Source organism: Chiloscyllium plagiosum, unplaced genomic scaffold, assembly GCF_037043375.1.
Source record: "Chiloscyllium plagiosum isolate Xiang-an unplaced genomic scaffold, Cpla_swu_hap1 HiC_scaffold_7, whole genome shotgun sequence".
NCBI classification, from domain to species: Eukaryota; Metazoa; Chordata; class Chondrichthyes; order Orectolobiformes; family Hemiscylliidae; genus Chiloscyllium; species Chiloscyllium plagiosum.
The window spans coordinates 121,492,763-121,513,645 of NW_028270145.1; the positions used below are offsets into that span (position 1 = coordinate 121,492,763).

The following is a 20,883-nucleotide window of genomic DNA, read 5'->3' on the forward strand; positions in this document are numbered from 1 at the left end:
GTCCCCTGTGGACATCCCCCTCAGCAATAAGTATACCGTTTTGAATATTGCTGGGGGGGGGATGACCTACCAGAGGAAAACCATAGCAGTCTGGCACTGAGCCTGACACTGTGGCAAAGAAGGGAAGGGGGCAGAATAGAAAAGTACTCGTGGTAGGGGACTCGATAGTTAGGGGAATCGACAGGAGATTTTGTGGTCAGGACCGGGATTCCCGGAAGGTATGTTGCTTCCCTGGTGCCAGGGTCTGGGATGTCTCCGATCGGGTGTATGAGGTTCTGAAAGGGGAGGGCGAACAGCCAGAAATCGTGTTACATATTGGCACTAATGATATAGCCAGGAAAAGGATTGAAGATATAAAAAGTGATTTCAGGGAGTTAGGATGGAAGCTGTAAAGCAGGACGAACAGAGTAGTGTTCTCTAGTTTACTACCGGTGCCATGAGATAGCGAGGCGAGGAACAGGGAGCGGGTGCAGCGTAACACGTGGCTGCGCAGCTGGTGTAGGAGGGAGAGCTTCAGATATGTAGATAATTGGGATGCCTTCTGGGGAAGGTGGGACCTGTACAAGAAGGACGGGTTGCATCTGAACTGGAAGGGGACCAATGTCCTGGGTGGAAGGTTTGCTCGAGTAGTTCGAGAGGGTTTAAACTAGTATGGCAGGGGGGTGGGAAGAAGGGCTTATGCCCGAAACGTCGATTCTCCTGTTCCTTGGATGCTGCCTGACCTGCTGCGCTTTTCCAGCAACACATTTTCAGCTCTGATCTCCAGCATCTGCAGTCCTCACTTAATCCTCCAATATTGATTGGAACCTCCTTCGAGCAGAAGATTTCAATGGAGCTGTTTTTGTAAGGGGTGTTCAGGAGCGTTTCCTAACTCAGTATGTTGACAGACCGACGAGGGGAGAGGCCATTCTAAACTTGGTGCTCGGAAACGAGCCAGGGCAGGTATCAGATCTTGTGGTGGGAGAGCATTTTGGTGATGGTGACCAAAACTGCCTCACATTCTACATAGCTATGGAGAAGGAGAGGATTAGGCAAAATGGGAGGATATTTAATTGGGGAAGAGGAAACTATGATGCGATTAGACATGAGTTAGGAAGCATGGATTGGGAGCAATTGTTCCATGGTAAAGGCACTATAGACATGTGGAGGTTGTTTAAGGAACAGTTGTTGCAAGTGATGAATAAATATGTCCCTCTGAGACAGGCAAGAAGTGGTAAGATAAAGGAACCTTGGATGACGAGAGGGGTGGAGCTTCTCGTCAAAAGGAAAAAGATAGCTTACATAAGGTGGAGGAAGCTAGGGTCAAGCTCAGCTCTACAGGATTACAGGCAGGCGAGGAAGGAACTCAAAAATGGTCTGAGGAGAGCCAGGAGGGGGCACGAGAAAGGCTTGGCAGAACGGATTAGGGAGAACTCAAAGGCATTTTACATTTATGTGAGGAATAAGAGAATGGTCAAAGAAAGAGTAGGGCCAATCAGGGATAGCATAGGGAATTTGTGTGTGGAGTCTGAGGAGGTAAGGTAATGAGTTTTTTGCTTCTGTCTTTACAAAAGAAGCGAACTTTGTAGTGAATGAAACCCTTGAAGAGCAGGTGTGCATGCTGGAATAGATAGAGATAGAGGAAGCTGATGTGCTGAATATTTTGTCAAACATTAAGGTTGACAAGTCGCCAGGCCCAGACCAGATTTGTCCTTGGCTGCTTTGGGAAACGAGAAATGCAATTGCTTCACCACCTGCGAAGTTCTTTGCATCCGCGCTCTCCACTGGAGTCATACCTGAGGACTGGAGAGAGGCAAATGTAATTCCTCTCTTCAAGAAAGGAAATAGGGAAATCCCCGGCAATTACAGGCCAGTCAGTCTCACGTCTGTCGTCTGCAAGGTGTTAGAAAGGATTCTGAGAGATAGGATTTATGACCATCTGGAAGAGCATGGCTTGATTAAATGCAGTCAACACGGCTTTGTGAGGGGCAGGTCATGCCTCACAAACCTTATTGAGTTCTTTGAGGATGTGACTAGAAAAGTTGATGAGGGTCGACCTGTGGATGTGGTGTATATGGACTTCAGCAAGGCATTTGATAAGGTTCCCCATGGTAGGCTCATTCAGAAGGTCAGGAGGAATGGGATACAGGGGAACTTAGCTGTCTGGATACAGAATTGGCTGGCCAACAGAAGACAGCGAGTGGTAGTAGAAGGAAAATATTCTGCCTGGAAGTCTGTGGTGAGTGGTGTTCCACAGGGCTCTGTCCTTGGGCCTCTGTTTTAATTTTTTTTAATGACTTGGATGAGGTGATTGAAGGATGGGTCAGCAAGTTTGCAGACGACACAAAGGTTGGAGGTGTCGTTGACAGCATAGAGGGCTGTTGTAGGCTGCAGCGGGACATTGACAGGATGCAGAAGATGGGCTGAGAGGTGGCAGATGGAGTTCAACCTGGATAAATTCGAGGTGATGCATTTTGGAAGGTCGAATTTGAAAGCTGAGTACAGGATTAAGGATAGGATTCTTGGCAGTGTGGAGGAACAGAGGGATCTTGGTGTGCAGGTACATAGATCCCTTAAAACGGCCACCCAAGTGGACAGGGTTGTAAAGAAAGCATATGGTGTTTTGGCTTTCATTAACAGGGGTATTGAGTTTAAGAGTCGTGAGATCTTGTTACAGCTCTATAAAACTTTGGTTAGACCGCACTTGAAATACTGCGTCCAGTTCTGGTCACCCTATTATAGGAAAGATGTGGATGCTTTGGAGAGGGTTCAGTGCTGCTTGGACTGGAGGGCTTATCTTATGAAGAGGGGTTGACTGAGCTCGGACTTTTTTCATTGGAGAAAAGGAGGAGGAGAGGGGACCTAATTGAGGTATACAAGACAATGAGAGGCATGGGTAGAGTCGATAGCCAGAGACTATTTCCTAGGGCAGAAATGGCTAACATGAGGGGTCATAGTTTTAAGCTGGTTGGAGGAAAGTATAGAGGGGATGTCAGAGGTGGGTTCTTTACACAGAGTTGGAATGCGTTACCAGCAGCAGTTGTGGAAGCAAGGTCATTGGGGACATTTAAGAGACTGCTGGACATGCATATGGTCACAGAAATTTTGAGGGTGCATACATGAGGATCAATGGTCGGCACAACATCGTGGGCTGAAGGGCCTGTTCTGTGCTGTACTGTTCTATGTTCTATATCTATAGAAAGCTTTAGGGATCTCCTTTGTTCTATTTCTTAAAGACTGTTCGTGTCCTCTCTTTGCTCTTCTTAACTCTCTTTAAATCGTTCCCAGCTGATCTGTAACGCTCCATCGCTTCATCTGTACCATCTTGCCTCATCAACATATAAGCCTTCTTCTTCTTCTTAACGAGAGATGTAATTTCTGCAGAAAACCACGGTTCCCTTACCTTATCACTTCCTCTCTGCCTTGACAGGGACATACCTATCAAGGAAACGCAATATCTGTTCCTTAAACCAGCTCCACATTTCGATTGTCTGCATCCCATGCATTTTGCTACCCCATTCTATGCATCCTAATTCTTGCCTAATTGCATTACAATTGCCTTTGCCCCTTCGATAACTCTTGACCTGGGGCAATGTACCTATCCCTTTCCATCGCTAAACTAAACGTATCTGAATTATGGTCACTCTCTCCAAAGTGCTCACCTACAACTAAATCAAACACCTGGCCTGGTTCATTACCAAGCACCAGATCCAGTGTGGCCTCCCCTCTTGTCGGTCCTTCGACATATTGTGTCAGGAAACCCTCCCGTACACAACCTGATCCAACCGACGTAGTAGAGCTATAATATTTCCAGTCAATGTTGGGGAAGTTAAAGTCCCCCATAATGACCACCCTGTTCCTTTCACTCCTACTCAGAATAATTTTGCTAATCCTCTCTTCCACCTCCCTGGAACTCTGTGGAGGCCTATAAAAAATCTCCAAGCAGTCTGACCTCTCCACTCCTGTTTCTAACCTTAGCCCACACTACCTCAGTAGACGAGTCCTCATCAAAAATTCTCTCAGCCACCTTTATACTATCTTTGACTAACAAGGCCACGCCTCCCCCTCTTTTATCGCCTTGCCTGTTTTTAATGAAAGGTCTACACCCTGGAACCTGCAACATCCATTCCTCACCCTGCTCTATCCATGTCTCCGAAATGATCACAACATCAAAGTCCCAGGTACCTATCCATGCTGCAAGCTCACCTACCTTATTTCGGATACTTCGGGCGTTGAAGTAGACACACTTCAAACCAGTTTGCTGTCTGCCAGCACATTCCTGTGACCCTAAAATCCTGTCCCTGTCCTCCCTACTCTCATCCTCCTGTGCACTGCAACTTCACTTCAGGTTCCCATCCCTCTGCTGAGCTAGTTTAAACCCTCCCGAATAGCACCAGCAAATTTCTCACCCAAGATATTAGTACCCTCTGGTTCAAGTGAAGACCGTCCTGTCTGTACAAGTCCCACCTTCCCCAGAATGAGCCCCAATTATCCAAAAACCTGAAACCCTCCCTCCTGCACCATCCTTGCAGCCATGTGTTCAGCTGATAAATCTCCCTATTCCTTGCCTCGCTATCATGTGGCACAGGTAACAAACCAGAGATAACTGTGTGCGTGCTAGCTCTCAGCTTCCACCCTAGCTCCACGAAATCCTGCCTTCCATCCCTATCCCTCCTTCTACCTATTTCGTTGGTACCTACATGGACAACGACTTGAGGCTGGTCACCCTCTCCCTTCAGGACTCCAAAGATACAATCCGAGACATCACAGTCTCTGGCACCTGGGAGGCAACACACCAACCATGAGTCTCGTTCTTTCCCAAAAAACTTTCTATCGGAGCCTCTAACATGATGTTGCCTGGACTGGAGGACATTTCTTATGAAGGAAGGTCGAGGGAGCTTAGGCTTTTCACATTGGAGTGAAGGAGAATGAGATGTGACTTAATAGAGGTATACAAGATGATGAGAGGAATAGATAGAGCAGATAGCCAGATACTTTTTCCCAGGGCAGGAATGTCTATCATGAGGGGTCATAATTTTAAGGTGATTGGAGGAGGTTTTAGGGGAGATGTCAAAGGTAGGTTCTTTTCACAGAGAGTGGTGGGTGTGTGGAATGCACTGCCAGCAGTGGGAGTAGAGTCAGATACATTTTGGGAGGCCTTAAAAGAGAAGGATTTACACAAAGTCAGATACATTAGGAACATTTAAGCGACTCTTAGATAGTCACATGGATGATAGTAAAGTGAAGGATATGTGGGTGAGTTTGATCTTAAAAGTAGAATAAAAGGTAGGCAAAACATTGCGGGCCGAACGGCCTGTACTGTGCTATGCTCCCTTGCACACTATTTCCACACACATTTTTTTCCACAATAAATAATCTTCAAATGCCCTCTTGAATGTTTCAATTAAACCTTACTCCCCTACGCTTGCAGGTAGTATATTCCATACCTTAACTACTCACTGTGTGAAAAAGTTTTTAATCTTACCATCATTGCTTCTTTTGCAGCTCACTTTTTAAAATTCTACTCCCTCTTGTTCTTTATCCTTTTTCAAATGGGACCAGTTTCTCCATGTTTACTCCATACAGCCTACTGATGATTTGGAAAACCTTTTCTTTCTATTTATTTCCAGGATGAGGGTGTTGCTGACTAGGCCAGCATTTATTGCCCATCCCTAATTGCCCAAAGGGCAGTTAAGAATCAACTGTATTGCTGTGGGTCTGGACTTTCATGTGGGCCAAACTAGGAAAGGATAGCAGTTTCCCTCCCTAAAGAGCGTCAGATCTCCTCTCAGCTGCCGTCCTTCCAAGGAGAACAGTCCCAACTTCTGCAATCTGTTTTCATAAATTTTCTCATTCCTGGAACCATTCTTATAAATTGTTTCTGCACTTTCTTCGACGCACTCAGTTTTCCTACAATGTGGCACCTACAACTGTCTAAAACAGACGGTATAAATACAGAATAAATGATGGTTTTCCCTTAGATTCGTATTCTTGCAAGTTATCATGATGAGTGCAAGACCAAAAGCTTTGATAAAATGTCTTTTATCAGCAATACTTGACACTTCCATCAATTGAAATGATATTATCAAGAAAAGCACTGGCCTAAATAGCAATAGAATTCAGCTGACTACGCAGGATATCTAAGTTTCAGGAAACATAGATATCCTGTAATTAATTAAATTGTCTGAAATAAAGTTATATTTTATCAAAAACATTAAAAATAGCTCAGCCAGTCAGGCATGAGATGATTTTTGTCTTCTATTTTAATCATATACCATACACCTGTGTGATATGTTTCATATTCGAAATGAAAGACTTTGGAGTTGGAGGTAAGTGTCCTAAGAACATACCGAATTGGAAGAAAGTATGTGAAGAACAAAATGGCCACTGATGAAAAGAAAAACTATCAGTTCAGTGTAGATATTTGACTACTTGAAAAAGTGACTGAAGTAACATCTCTAGGTTGTATTTCTTGAGCAAGCTGTGTCTGAAAGACTTCAAAACCAGCTGAAAGAGGTTAGTGGCTTGACCATATGAGCCAGAACATCAGAACTCTGTAACATTCTATACTTTACCCTTTTGCTTTCAAGCATATTCCATTGGCCTCTGTGTTATTTTGAAAAAGCCAATGTCTGCAAAAAAAAAAGCTTTTTTTCTCTCTCCTGAGGGGAAAGAGAGAAAATGTATTCTTTTTCAATTTATTCCTAAAAATGTGGGGGCTCTATCAGCATTTATTACCTGACTTCAGTTGCCCCAGAGAATGGTTAAACTGAATTCTCAAACCACAGTTGTCTATGTGCTGTCGGTGCACCACAAAACCTTTAGGAAGGAAGTTGTCAGATTTTGACCCAGGTACCACTGCAGGAATGTCAATATATTTTCAGGTTAGGATGGTGATGGGCTTGGACAGGGACTTGCAGGTGGCAGCACCTGCTGCCCTTGTCCTTCTAGATGGAAGGCGCTTTCTAAGCAGCACTGTTGATATTTATGGGTTGATCAACCTTTGTACTTCTGCATTACCAGCTGTGCATATGAATCAATCTTCATTAAATATGTTTTGTTTCAAAGTTTGTGAGAAGATTTGTAGCTCGGGTGCTTGTTGTTGTAGTTCTGTTCGCCGAGCTGGGAATTTGTGTTGCAGATGTTCGTCTCTGTCTAGATGACATTCTCAGTGCTTGGGAGCCTACTGTGAAGCTTCACAGGAGACTCCCAAGCACTGAGGATGTCATCAAGACAGGGGACGAAACGTCTGCAACACAAATTCCCAGCTCGGCGAACAGAACCACAACAATGTTTTGTTTCAATAATAAACACATCATGCTGCCTGGATTACAGGGCATGAGCTAGAAAAACTCCTGAGCAGTGGAAGCTAGGGGGAGTCATACTAAAAGTCCATAAAATTATAAGATGCATAGATAGGGTCGATAGTCAGTATCTTTTTCCGAGAGTTAATATATCTAATACTAGGGGGCAAGCATTTAAGGTGGTGGTGGTTTTGGGGGGGGGGGGGGGGGGGGGGGGGGGGGGGGGAAGAGGAAGCAGGGAAGATGTGAGGGGCAATGGAGTTCAATGGAGATATGAGGGGCAAGTTGTCTCCACATAGTGTGGTAGGGGTCTTTGTGAAGGCAGATATAATGGAGCATTAAAGTGACTAGTGAGTTTTGAGAAGATTTGTAGCGGTTTTGGATGTAGGTTTGCTCTCTGAGTTGGAAGCTTCATTTTCAGATGTTTCGTCACCATACTAGGTACCATCAGTGAACCTTTAAATGAAGCACTGGTGTATATGTTTGAGTTTCCTATGGTTGGTGACATCATGCCTTATGGTGATGCCATTACCTGTTCGTTTGCTCTCCCCCCCGGGATAAATGGGTTCCAAGTCAGTGTGTTTGTTGATAGAGTTCCGGTTGGAATGTTATGCTTCTGCATTGGACAAACAGGCAGAAAACTAGCCACCCAGATACATGAACATCAACTAGCCACAAAATGACATGATCCACTCTCACTAGTATGCTTATAAACAGATGAGGAAGGACACCATTTCGACTGGGACAACACATCCATCCTAGGACAAGCCAAACAGAAACACACACGAGAATTCCTAGAAGCATGGCATTTCAACCAGAACTCTGTCAACAAATACATTGACTTGGATACATAGAAAGTGGGCTACATCATCAGTGCTTCATTCGGAGGATCGTTGAAGATGTTACCTGGTATACTGACGAAACGTCTGAAAACAAACCTTTCAGCTCAGCGAGCAAACCTACATCCATTTAACTGACTTTTAGATAAGTACATGAATATGCAAATAATGGAGGGCTATGGACCAAGGGAAGACAGAAGGAATCAGTTTACTTTGGCACCATGTTCATCACAACATTGTGGGCCAAGGCACCTGTTCCTGTTGTGTACTGTTCTATTCTATATTCTAATTGAACAGATATTTTTCATCTGTCATCACTGCAGAGAATTTAATTACCATCTCAGAAATCATTGAGAAACAGAATTTGGAAGGAATCAAGGAGCTAAAAACAACGATGTGTTCCCTGATACTTTGTTTATAAACTTTTTCCTCTTCAACAATATTTTTTTCCAATAATTTTCTTTTACAATTTTATGTTTGTTAGGTGTGTAATACTCTTTATTTAAAATTTAATTCAGAGATTTCACTGTAACTGCGCATGCTCCAGGGTTCCAGAAAAAGCAACTGGGAAAAGCTACACCATCACAATTTTGTCAGATCTCTGCACTTCTGATCCTTTTGTGAATTTCCAATTTTAATCATGTCACCACAAGCAGCCTCACCCTCACTTGCTTGGGCCCCACGCTCTTGAATTTCTTTCTTTCACCTCTCTACCTCGCTTTTCTCCTTTGGGATGTTCCTTACTTTGACCAAGTCTTTCATCATCTTATTGAATAATTTCCTCTGTGGCTTGGCATCATACTAAAAATTACAGATTGGTTGCAGTACAGAGTTTGGTCATGACTGTACTAGCTCTCTGAATATATAATTCACCTAGTGTTTAGCATTGTTGAACACTAAGGGAATCAAGGAATTTGTGGACAAGGTGCAAAAGCAGAGGGGACACAGTTGTCCAGCCAAGATCTTATTCATGGTGGAGGTGATTGAGAGACTAAATGGCTTCCGTTGACAGTTATTTTGTCATTGTTCTCTCTTCATTACCCAGTAGGGATGGTTCATGACTCACATAATCACTAGCAATGGATTCTCTTCCCATTCCTACATTCTAAGGAGAAATTACTAAGAGTGAAATTATTAATCACCCTTAATAATTTCTCCTTTGAATCCTCCAACTTCCTCCAGCTGAAAGGAATAGCCATGGGCACCTGAATGGGCCCCAGCTATGCCTATCTCTTAGTCAGCTACGTGGAACAGTCCATCTTCCGCAATTACACCGACACCGTTCCCTACCTTTTCCTCCACTACACTGATGACCATATCGGCACCACCTCGTGCTCCCACGAAGAGGTTGAACTGTTCAACTTCACCAACACATTCCACCCTGACCTTACGTTCACCTGGACCATCTCAGACACCGCTCTCCTCTCCCTGGACCTCTCCATCTCCACCAACGGTAACCAACTCAACATGGACATCTTCTACAAACCCACACCTCCTCCCACCCTGCATCCTGTAAAAACGCTATCGCTTATTCCTAATTCCTCCACCTTTGTTACATCTGCTCCTAGGGAGGATCAGTTCCACCATAGAACACATCAGATGGCCTCCTTCTTTAAAGATCGCAATTTCCCCTCCCAAGTAGTTGATGGTGCCCTCCAGTACATCTCAAACACTTCCCGCATCTCCGCCCTCAGACACCATCCGTCCAACCGCAATAAAGGAAGGTCGTCCAACCTTCCACCCCACCAACCTCCATATACATCGCATCATCCTCAGCCATTTCCACCTTCTACAAATAGACTCCACCACCAGGGATATATTTCCCTACTCACCCCTATCCGCTTTCTGCAAGACCATTTCCTCCATGACTCCCTTGTCAGGTCCATGCCACCACAACTCACCTTCCCCTGCCACCACAGGAATTGCAAAACCTGTGCCCACAGCTCCATCCAAGGCCCCAAAGGAGCCTTCCACATCCATCAAAGTTTCACCTGCAATTCCACATGTTATTTATTGTATCCATTGCTCCCAATACTGGTCTCCTCTACATTGGGGAGACAGGACGCCTACTTGCAGAGCGCTTCAGAGAACATCTCCAGGACAGCCACACCAACCAACCCCATCGCCCTGTGGCCAAAGTCCCCCTCCTAGTCTGCCAAGTACATGCAGATTCTGGGCCTCCTCAATCACACACCCTAACCACCCAACACCAGGAGAAAGAACGCCTCATCTTCTGCCTTGGGACCCTCCAACCACACGGCATCACTGCGGACTTCACTAGTTTCCTCATTTCTCCTCCCCCCATCTTGTCCCAGTTCCAACCCAGCACCGGTCTCATGATCTGTCCTACCTATCCATCTTCCTTCCCACCTATCTGCACTATCCTCCCCTCTGACCTATCACCATTACCCCCACCTCCATCTACCTATCACACTCTCAGCTGCCTTCCCCCAGACCCACCCCCCTCTCATTTATCTCACCCTCACCTCGGCTCACACGTTTCATTCCTGATGAAGAGCTCTTGCCTGAAACATCGATTCTCCTGCTCCTTGGATGCTGCCTGACCTGATGTGTTTTTCCAGCACCAAACTCTCAATAATGATGTAAAAACAATGACTGCAGATGCTGGAAACCAGATTCTGGATCAGTGGTGCTGGAAGAGCACAGTAGTTCAGGCAGCATCCGAGGACAGGCAAAATCCTGTCCTCGGATGCTGCCTGAACTGCTGTGCTCTTCCAGCACCACTGATCCAGAATCTCAATAATGATGTCATATTCATACCACCATTGAGACCAGTAAAATGACGAGTTTCGCGCCTGATTCAGTTCATTTGCTGCTGAGAAAACTGAATGGGGAGGGTGAATGTGTGGAAGACTTATGAAAAATTCATATTATGCCCATCCCTAATTGTCCTGGCAAAGGGAGCAGTGAGCGGATTTCTTCAACTGTGGTAGTCCTTGGGATGAACGGACACCCACACTAGTTAGGAAGGCAGTTCCTGGATTTTGACAAACAACACTTAATGAACTGCAAAGTTTTTTTTTGTTTTTTTAGATTACATTAGTGTGGAAACAGGCCCTTCGGCCCAACAAGTCCACACCGACCCGCCGAAGCGCAACCCACCCATACCCCTACATTTACCCCTTACCTAACACTACGGGCAATTTAGCATAGCCAATTCACCTGACCTGCACATCTTTGGACTGTGGGAGGAAACCAGAGCACCCGGAGGAAACCCACGCAGACACGGGGAGAATGTGCAAACTCCACACAGTCAGTCGCCTGAGGCGGGAAATGAACCCGGGTCTCTGGCGCTGTGAGGCAGCAGTGCTAACCACTGTGCCACCGTGCCGCCCACAGGAATTGCAAAACCTGTGCCCACACCTCCATCCAAGGCCCCAAGGAGCCTTCCACATCCAACAAAGTTTCACCTGCAAACCAGAAGACAAGGGAGGCGCGGTGATAGTTTGGCGCAGCTATCTTTGCATTGCTGAGGCTAAACGCCAGCTTGCGGACACCACCTCCTAGTGCCCCTTGACCATGACCCCACCTCCCACCACCAAACCATCATCTCCCAGACCATCCATAACCTCATCACCTCAGGGGATCTTCCATCCACCGCCTCCAACCTCATAGTCCCACAACCCCGCACCGCCCGTTTCTACCTCCTGCCCAAAACCCACAAAACCTGACTGCTACCGGCCGATGCACTGTCTCAGCCTGCTCCTGCCCCACCGAACTCATCTCTGCATACCTCGACACAGTCCTGTCCCCCTTAGTCCAAGAACTTCCACCTACGTTCGGGACACCACCCACGCCCTCCACCTCCTCCATGATTTTCGCTTCCCCAGCCCCCAAAGTCTTATCTTCACCGTGGACATCCAGTCCCTATACACCTCCATCCCCCATCACGAAGGACTCAAAGCCCTCCGCATCTTCCTTTCCCGCCGACCAGTACCCTTCCACTGACACCCTGCTTCGACTGACTGAACTAGTCCTCACCCTGAACAACTTCTCCTTCCAATCCTCCCACTTCCTCCAAACCAAAGGAGTAGCCATAGGCACCCGCATGGGCCCCAGCTATGCCTGCCTCTTCGTAGGATATGTGGAACAGTCCATCTTCCACAGCTACACTGGCACCACCCCCCACCTTTTCCTCTGCTACATCGATGACTGTATCGGCGCTACCTCGTGCTCCCACGAGGAGGTTGAACAGTTCATCCACTTTACTAACACCTTCCACCCCGACCTCAAATTTACCTGGACCGTCTCAGACTCCTCCCTCCCCTTCCTAGACCTCTCCATTTCTATCTCGGGCGACCGACTCAACACGGACATTTACTATAAGCCGACCAACTTCCACAGCTACCTAGATTACACCTCCTCCCACCCTGCCCCTGTAAAAACGCCATCCCATATTCCCAATTCCTTCGCCTCCGCCGCATCTGCTCCCAGGAGGACCAATTCCAATACTGAACAACCCAGATGGCCTCCTTCTTCATAATCCCACTGCTTATCTGCCATCCTTACTTAGTCTGGCCTGCATGTGACTCCAGCCCACAGGTGACTCTTAACTCAACCAGTTTATCTCACTAATTCTATTGAGTCCAGTTTTTCTATAGTTCCTTGACGCAAAACTTGGTTAAATGCTACCCTGACACAGAAGCAGTCACTGCCAAATCCCTTCTAGATTCACTTTTCGTTCATTACTAAGAGACTGCAATACTATTAGAAGGTCAGTGCCAAGGGTGTACTGCACTATCAGAAGGTCAGTACTGAGGGAGTCCTGCACTATCACAGGGTCAGTATTGAGGGTGTGTTGCACTGCTGCAGGGTCAATACTGAGGGAGTGCTATGCTTGTGAATGTATTAGCATTGAAAATGAGCAGAGTGCTTGTATTGGGTAGCACTGCACTTCACTGGGTCAATGCTGAGGAAGTGTTGGGTTGTATGTAATCTGAAAGTAAACTGCATTGAGTAGATACTGCTCCCAGACTGTTATTGATAATGCCTATTAATTTCATTCATAGAAACATAGAAAATAGGTGGAGTAGGCCATTCAGCCTTTCAAGCTTGCAGTACCATTCAATATGATCATAGCTGATCATTAAATTTCAGTATTCCATTCTCATACCCATCCAATTTCTGCCCATACCCCTTGACGCCTTCACCCTCAAGGGCCACATCCAGCTTCCTCTTGAATATATCTAATGAACTGGCCCCGACAGATTCCTGTGGGAGAGAATTCCACAGGGTTCACAACTCTGACTGAAGAAATTCTTCCTCATATCAGTTCTGAATAGCGAACTCCTTATTCTTAGGTTGTAATCCATAGTTCTGGACTTTCCTAACATAGGAACATTCTTCCTGCATCTAATCTGTTCAATCTCATCAGGGTTTTATATGCTCCCATGAGATCCCCTTTCACTCTGAATTCCAGCGAGTATAAGCCCAGTTGATCCAGTCTTTCCTCATTTGTCAGTCCTGCCATCCTGGGAATCAGTCTGATGAACCCTTGCTGGACTCCCTCAATAACAAGAATGTCCTTCCTCAGACTGGGAGATCAAAACTGCACAGCACCAAAGCTCTGTATAACTGGAACAGTTCATTCCTACACCTATATTCTAATCCTCTCATTATGAAGCCTAGCATACCATTAGCCTGCCTGCTGCACCTGCATGCCAACCTTCAGCGACTGCTCCATCACGACACCCAAGTCTTGTTGCATCCCATCTTTTCCTAACTGCCACCATTAAGATAATAATCTGCCTTCCTGTTTTTGCCACCAAAGTGGAAAACCTCACACTTGACAAGTATTTGCCCACTTAGCCAACCTGTCCATGTTACCCTGCAGTGTCTTCGCACCCTCCTCAAAACACACACTGCCACCCAGCTTAATGTCATCTGCAAATTTGGAGATATTACATTTAATTCTTTCTTCCAAATCGTTAATGTATCTTCTGAACAGCTGAGATCCCAGCACTGAACCCTGCAACATCCCAATTATCACTGCCTGCCGTTCTGAAAAGGACCCGTCTATTCTATCTCTCTGCTTCCTATCTGCCAACCAGTTCTCTATCAATGTCCATGCATTACCTCCAATACCATGACCTTTAACTTTCCTTCCTAATCTCTTGTGTGGAACCTTGTCAAAAGTCTTTTGAAAGTCCAGATACACAACATCGACTGATTCACCCTTGTCCACTCTACTGGTCATAGCCTCAAAATATTCCAGAAGATTTGTCAAGCATGCTTTTCCTTTAGTGAATCTAAGCTGATTAGGACTGATTCTGTCACTGCTTTCCAAATGCTCAGTTATTATATTTTAATAATTGACTCCAGCATTTTCCCTATCACCAATGTCAGGCTAACAGGCCTATAATTCCCCATTTTCTCTCTCCCTTTATTAAAGACTGGGTTACATTAGCTCAATTGTAACAATGCTTTCACCTTAAAAAGGTTATTTTCTCGTTGGTTTTTGTTTGAAGAGGGGTTGTAAGGGCAGAAGTGCTGAGGAGTCTCAGGAGTTTAATAATGGAAAGGGAGTGGCCGGTTCTCCCAGTTCGAGTTTTTCCTAGTTTTTTTTGCTGCAGCAGTCACAAGATGCATGAGTTCAAAAGTATTGCAAGCTTCAGTAAAGGATTCCTCTGACTTTCTCTGAAATCTCTCTCTGGATGTTATTCCCTTCTGCCTGTAAGAATCTGTGTTTGAATTTATATTTTTGCCAAGGGGTGTGTTTATGTGATGTTACTGTACTGGAACAGTTATCTGCAATAGTTACTGTATCAGGTCAGTTAAATTTTCCAATAGTTAAGTTACTCTAAATTCCACTTTCTTTTTTGTGTTTCAACTTAATATTTAAATAAATTCTGTTTTGCTTAAAACTGAGTGGTTTGACCAGTTACATCATCACACCTGCCTTTAAAATAAGAAAAGGTTAGGGTTTGAGCTACCTCCTTAAAATATTTTGAGGAGGTCTGGCCTGTCCCCATAACACAGTCCATCGGAACTCTATACCCAAAAATGTTACCTTCTCTCCTAGAGTCTCACACAACGCATCTAGTACCAGCTGGTGATGCCCAAACACCAGGAATTTCTCCCGGCCACTCTCCAGCAGATCCTTCACATATTCTCTGAAAAAAAGAGGAAAATTAGTAAATTTAACCAGCAAAGAAGATTACAAGAAAAGCCGTGGGTGGGTGGGGGTCATGCTGACTTATGGAGGAACTGGGAAGTGAGGTAGGAAGTGAAGGAGAAACAGGTTTAGAATACAGGCCCTTACAGAGATAACTAGTCCTTGTGAGATGAGACAAAGTGGAAATGCAAAGGGAGGGAGATGCCATGGAGGAAAAGTTATGGACCGGAAAGGGGAGTTACAAAGTTATGAAACAGACTCCCAGGAAGGGCAGAGGATTACAGAATGGACCTGAAATTACAGTTTAAAGGAGATCACTATAGTAAATTAATACAGCAATTAAAGTGCGAAATTTAATTTGGAAATTTTGCCAAGAGCAAACTCTCAGAACTGCAGATAAAAGCAGGTAGAAGCATAGAAAATAGATGCAGGAGTAGGCTGGAGTGTGGTTCTGGAAAAGCACAGCCGGTCAGGAGTATTCCATTCAGCCCTTGGATTCTGCTCCACCATTCAATACGATCATGGCTGATCTTGCAATTTCAGTTGCCCACTCCCGCTTTCTCTCCACACCCCTCGACCCCTTAGCTGCAAAGGCCACATCCAGCTCCCTCTTGAAGTATTTGGGACAGATGAGGTGATGGAGAATTACAGATCAGCTAGGAAGGATTTAAAGAGAGAGTTAAGAAGAGCAAAGAGAGGACACGAGCAGTCTTTAGCAAATAGAATAAAAGAGAACCCTAAAGTTTTCTATAGGTATTTGAGGAATAAAAGGATGATTAGGGTAGGAATAGGGCCAGTCAAAGACAGAAGTGGGAAGTTGAGTGTAGACCCTGTAGAGATGGGAGAGGTGCTACATGAACATTTCTCATCGGTGTTCACTCAGGAAAAGGAGAATATTGTAGCGGAGAAGAATGAGGTACAAGATATTAGACTAGAAAGGATCGAGGTTAGTTACACACAGATGTTATCAATTCTAGAAGGAGTGAAAGTAGACAAGCCCCCAAGGCCGGATGGGATTTATCCAAAGATTCTCTGGGAAGCTAGGGAGGAGATATCAGAGCCTTTGGCTTTGATATTTGAGTCGTCATTGTCTGCAGGTTTAGTACCTGAGGACTGGAGGATAGCAAATGTTCAAGGGCAGCAGAGATGACCCAGGTAATTATAGACCAGTGAGCCTTACTTCTGTTGTAGGAAAGGTTTTGGAAAGGATTATGAGAGATAAGATTTATAATCATCTCGCAAGCAACAATTTGATTTCAGATAGTCAACATGGTTTCATCAATGGCAGATCGTGTCTCACAAACCTCACTGAGTTTTTTGGAAGGTGACCAAGCATGTAGATGAGGGTAGGGCAGTTGACGTGGTATACATGGATTTCAGTAAAGCCTTTGATAAGGTTCCACATGGTAGGCTGATGGAGAAAATGCAGAGGCATGGAATTGAGGGTGATTTAGCAGTTTGGATTAGAAACTGGCTTTCTGAAAGAAGGCAGCGAGTGGTGGTTGATGGAAAATAATCAGTCAGGAGTCCAGTTACTCGTGGTGTGCCACAAGGATCTGTTTTGGGGCCACTGCTGTCTGTCATTTTTATAAATGACTTAGACGCAGGCACAGATGGATGGATTAGTAAATTTGCAGACGACACTAAAGTCGGTGGAGTAGTGGACAGTTTGGAAGAATGTTACAGGTTGCAGGGGGACTTGGATAAACTGCAGAATTGGGCTGAGAGGTGGCAAATGGAATTCAATGCAGCTAAATGTGAGGTGATGCACTTTGGGAAGAATAACAGGAAGGCAGAGTACTGGTAGTGTGGATGTGCAGAGGGATCTTGGAGTTCATGTGCATAGATCCCTGAAAATTGCCACCCAGGGGGATAGTGATGTTAAGAAGTTATGGTGAGTTAGATTTCATTGGTAGAGGGACGGAGTTCCGGAACCGCAATATCATGCTGCAACTATACAAAATGCTGCTGCGGCCACACTTGGAATATTGCATACGATTCTGGTCGCCCCATTATAGAAAGGATGTGGAAGCATTGGAAAAGGTGCAGAGGAGATTTACTAGGATGTTACCTGATCTGGAGGGAAGTCTTATGAGGAAAGGCTGAGACACTTGGGTCTGTTCTCCTTGGAAAGAAGAAGGCTAAGGGTAGATTTGATAGAGACATACAAGATGATCAAAATGCAACACTTCGCATTTATCCAGGTTGAACTCCATCTGCCATTTCTCAGCCCAGCTCTGTATCCTGTCTATGTTGCGCAGCAGCCTGCAGTAGCCTCCAGCCTTTGTGTCATCTGCAAATTTACTAACCCACCCCTCAACCTCCTCATCCAAGTCACTTATAAAAACAACAAAGAGCAGAGGCCCAAGAAGAGATCCCTGCGAGCGCCCACTCAACACTGACCTCAGGCAGAATACTTTCCATCTACAACCACTCTCTGCCTTTGGTCAGCCAGCCAATTCTGAATCCAGATAGACAAATCTCCCTGTATCCCATACCTCCTGACTTTATGAATGAGCCTACCATGGGAAACAATAGACAATAGGTGCAGGAGTAGACCATTCTGCCCTTCATTATGATCATATCTGATCATCCTCAATCAGTATCCTGTTCCTGCCTTATCTCCATAATCCTTGATTCCACTATCCTATCCAACTCTTTCTTAAACGAATCCAGACTCTGGGTCTCCACTGCCTTCTGGGGCAGAGCATTCGATACACCCAACAATCTCTCTGGGTGAAGAAGTTTCTCCTCATCTCTGTCCTAAATGGCCTACCCCGTATTTTTAAGCTGTGTCCTCTGGTTCGGGACTCACCCATCAGCGGAAACATGTTTCCTGCCTCCAGAGTGTCCAATCCTTTAATAATCCTTTATGTCTCAATCAGATCCCCTCTCAGTCTCCTAAACTCAATGGTATACAAGCCCAGTCGCTCCAGTCTTTCAGTGTAAGATAATCCCGCCATTCCAGGTATTGACCTCGTGAACCTACGCTGCACTCCCTCAATAGCCAGAATGTCTTTCCTCAAATTTGGAGACCAGAAATGCACACAATATTCCAGGTGCGGTCTCACCAGGGCCCTGTACAGCTGCAGAAGAACATCTTTGCTTCTATACTCAATCCCTCTTGTTATGAAGGCCACATGCCATTAGCTTTCTTCACTACCTGCTGTACCTGCATGCTTGCCTTCATTGACTGGTACTGCCCCTTTACCTAACTTGACTCCATTTAGGTAGTAATCTGCCTTCCTAATACCATCTTCGTTATCATTAATAGTTATTATAAAACGCTGCAGTCCCAGCACTGATCCCTGCGGTACATCACTGGTCACCGCCTGCCATTCCGAAAGGGACCGGTTTATCACTACTCTGTTTCCTGTCAGCCAACCAATTTTCAATCGAAGTCAGCACTTTGCCCCCAATACCATGCGCCCTACATTTGCTCACTAACCTCTTATGTGGGACTTTATCTGAAAGTCCAGGTACACTACATCCACTGGATCTCCCTTGTCCATCTTCAGAGTTACATCCTCAAACATTCCAGAAGATTTCTCAAGCATGATTTCCCCTTCATAAATCCATGGTGACTCTGACCTATCCTGTTACTGCTAACCTTACCAAATGCCTTGCTGACGTCCATATACACCACATCCACTGCTCGACCGTCGTCAACCTGTCTTGACACTTCCTCAAAGAACTCAATAAGATTTGTGAGGCATGACCTGCTCCTCACAAAGCCATGCTGACTGCCTTTAATCACACTATGCTTTGCCAAATAGTCATAAATCCTATCCCTCAGAATTCTTCCCAAAACTTTGCTGACCACAGACGTAAGACGCAAGAGAAACAACATTCACTTCCTTCCAATCCTCTGGTACGACTCCTGTGGAGAGTGAGGAGGCAAATATCCTCGCCAGAGGCTTAGCAACCACGTCTCTCGCTTTTCGGAGCAGCCTAGGATACATCTGGGCTGGCCCTGAGGACTTATCAATTTTAATGTTTTCCAAAATTTCTAGCACATCATCTTCATCAATCTTAATCTGGTCAGGACTGTATCCCAGCTCCTCTAAGTTTTCATTTACAACTAGTTCCCTTTCCTTGGTCAAAACCAAAGCAAAAAACTCATTTACGGTTTCCCCTATCTGCTCAATCTCCACGCACAAGTTCCCTCCGCTATCACTGATCGGCCCTACCTTCTCCCTGATTATTTTCTTATTCCTCACATATGAGTAAAATGTCATAACTATACCTGCATCCTCTACTTCCTCTAGCAGTTCATTCCACATACAAATCACCCTGTGTGTGAAAAAGCTGCCGCTCTAGGTCATAGAGTCATAGAGAGTCTTTTTTAAATCTTTCTCATCTCACCTTAAAATATGCCCTGTAGGTGTGAACTCTCCTACCTATGGAAACGACCTTTGCTATTCACCTTATGTATGCCCCTCAGATTTTAAAAACCTCTATAAGGTCATCCCTCAACCTCCAATGCTCCAGTGAAATCCATGCCTATAAGTCTTGAAATCCAGACAAAAGAAGTTGTCTCTCAAAGAAAGTTTGATACAAAGACAACTTATTTTCTGAGGAAGCTATATTGGTCTGACAGTACAATCCTCTTCACATATTTGTTTGCATATCCAATCTTATTCCCTAAGGTAGATTTTAGACAGTGTTTAAATTTACAGGTGAGTTGTATGCTATAAACACATATATTTAGCACATCCTTTATGATATAGTACTCATTATAATACAGTAATCCAGAATTGATTCTTAAAATAAATATTCACAAGTATTGAAAGGATTGTAGTCAAATGTGTAATTCTTCAAGAATCAGGGATACAGGGAGATTTGGCTATCTGGATCCAGAATTGGTTTGCTGACAGAAGACAGACTGTGGTTGTAGATGGAAAGTATTCTGCCTGGAGGTCAGTGTTGAGTGGGGTCTCACAGGGGTCTGTTCTTGGGCCTCTGCTCTTTGTAGTTTTTATAAATGACTTGGAAGAGGAGGTTGAGGGGTGGGTTAGTAAATTTGCAGATGACAAAAGGCTGGAGGTATCGTCGATAGTATAGAGGGCTACTACAGGCTGCTGCACGACATAGGCAGAATGCAGAGCTGGGCTGAGAAATGGCAGATGGAGTTCAACCTGGATAAATGCGAAGTGTTGCATTTTGGAAGGTCGAACTCGAACGCTGAATATAGGATTAAAGACAGGATTCTTGGCAGTGTGGAGGAACAGAGGGATCTGGGTGTGCAAGTACATAGATCCCTCAAATTTGCCACCCGATAGGGTTGTTAAGAAAGCATATGGTGTTTTGGCTTTCATCAACAGGGGGATTGAGTTTAAGAGCCGCGAGGTTTGGCTGCAGCTCTACAAGTCCCTGGTGAGACCACACTTGGAATATTGTGTCCAGTTCTGGTTGCCCTACAATAGGAAAGATACAGAGGCTTTGGAGAGGGTGCAAAGAAGGTTTACCAGGATGCTGCAGGGACTGGAGCGCTTGTCTTATGAAGAGAGGTTGAATAAGCTCAGACTTTTCTCTCTGGAGAGAAGGAGGAAGAGAGGAGACCTGATCGAGGTGTACAAAATATTGAGAGGAATAGATAGAGTCAATAACCAGAGACTTTTCCCCA

At 45.0% G+C, this 20,883-nt stretch overlaps 1 protein-coding gene across 3 annotated transcripts in view; it reads right to left on the reverse strand.

The window, feature by feature from the left end:
- LOC122551868 (SNF2 related chromatin remodeling annealing helicase 1) overlaps positions 1-20,883 on the reverse strand; it is a 151,423-nt gene that overhangs the window by 17,806 nt on the left and 112,734 nt on the right. For all 3 annotated transcript variants that reach the window (XM_087989445.1, XM_043694414.2, XM_043694416.2), the window contains one exon: positions 15,153-15,255. In XM_087989445.1, the coding sequence (XP_087845571.1) occupies positions 15,153-15,255 (103 nt within the window). The remainder of the gene's footprint in view (positions 1-15,152; positions 15,256-20,883) is intronic.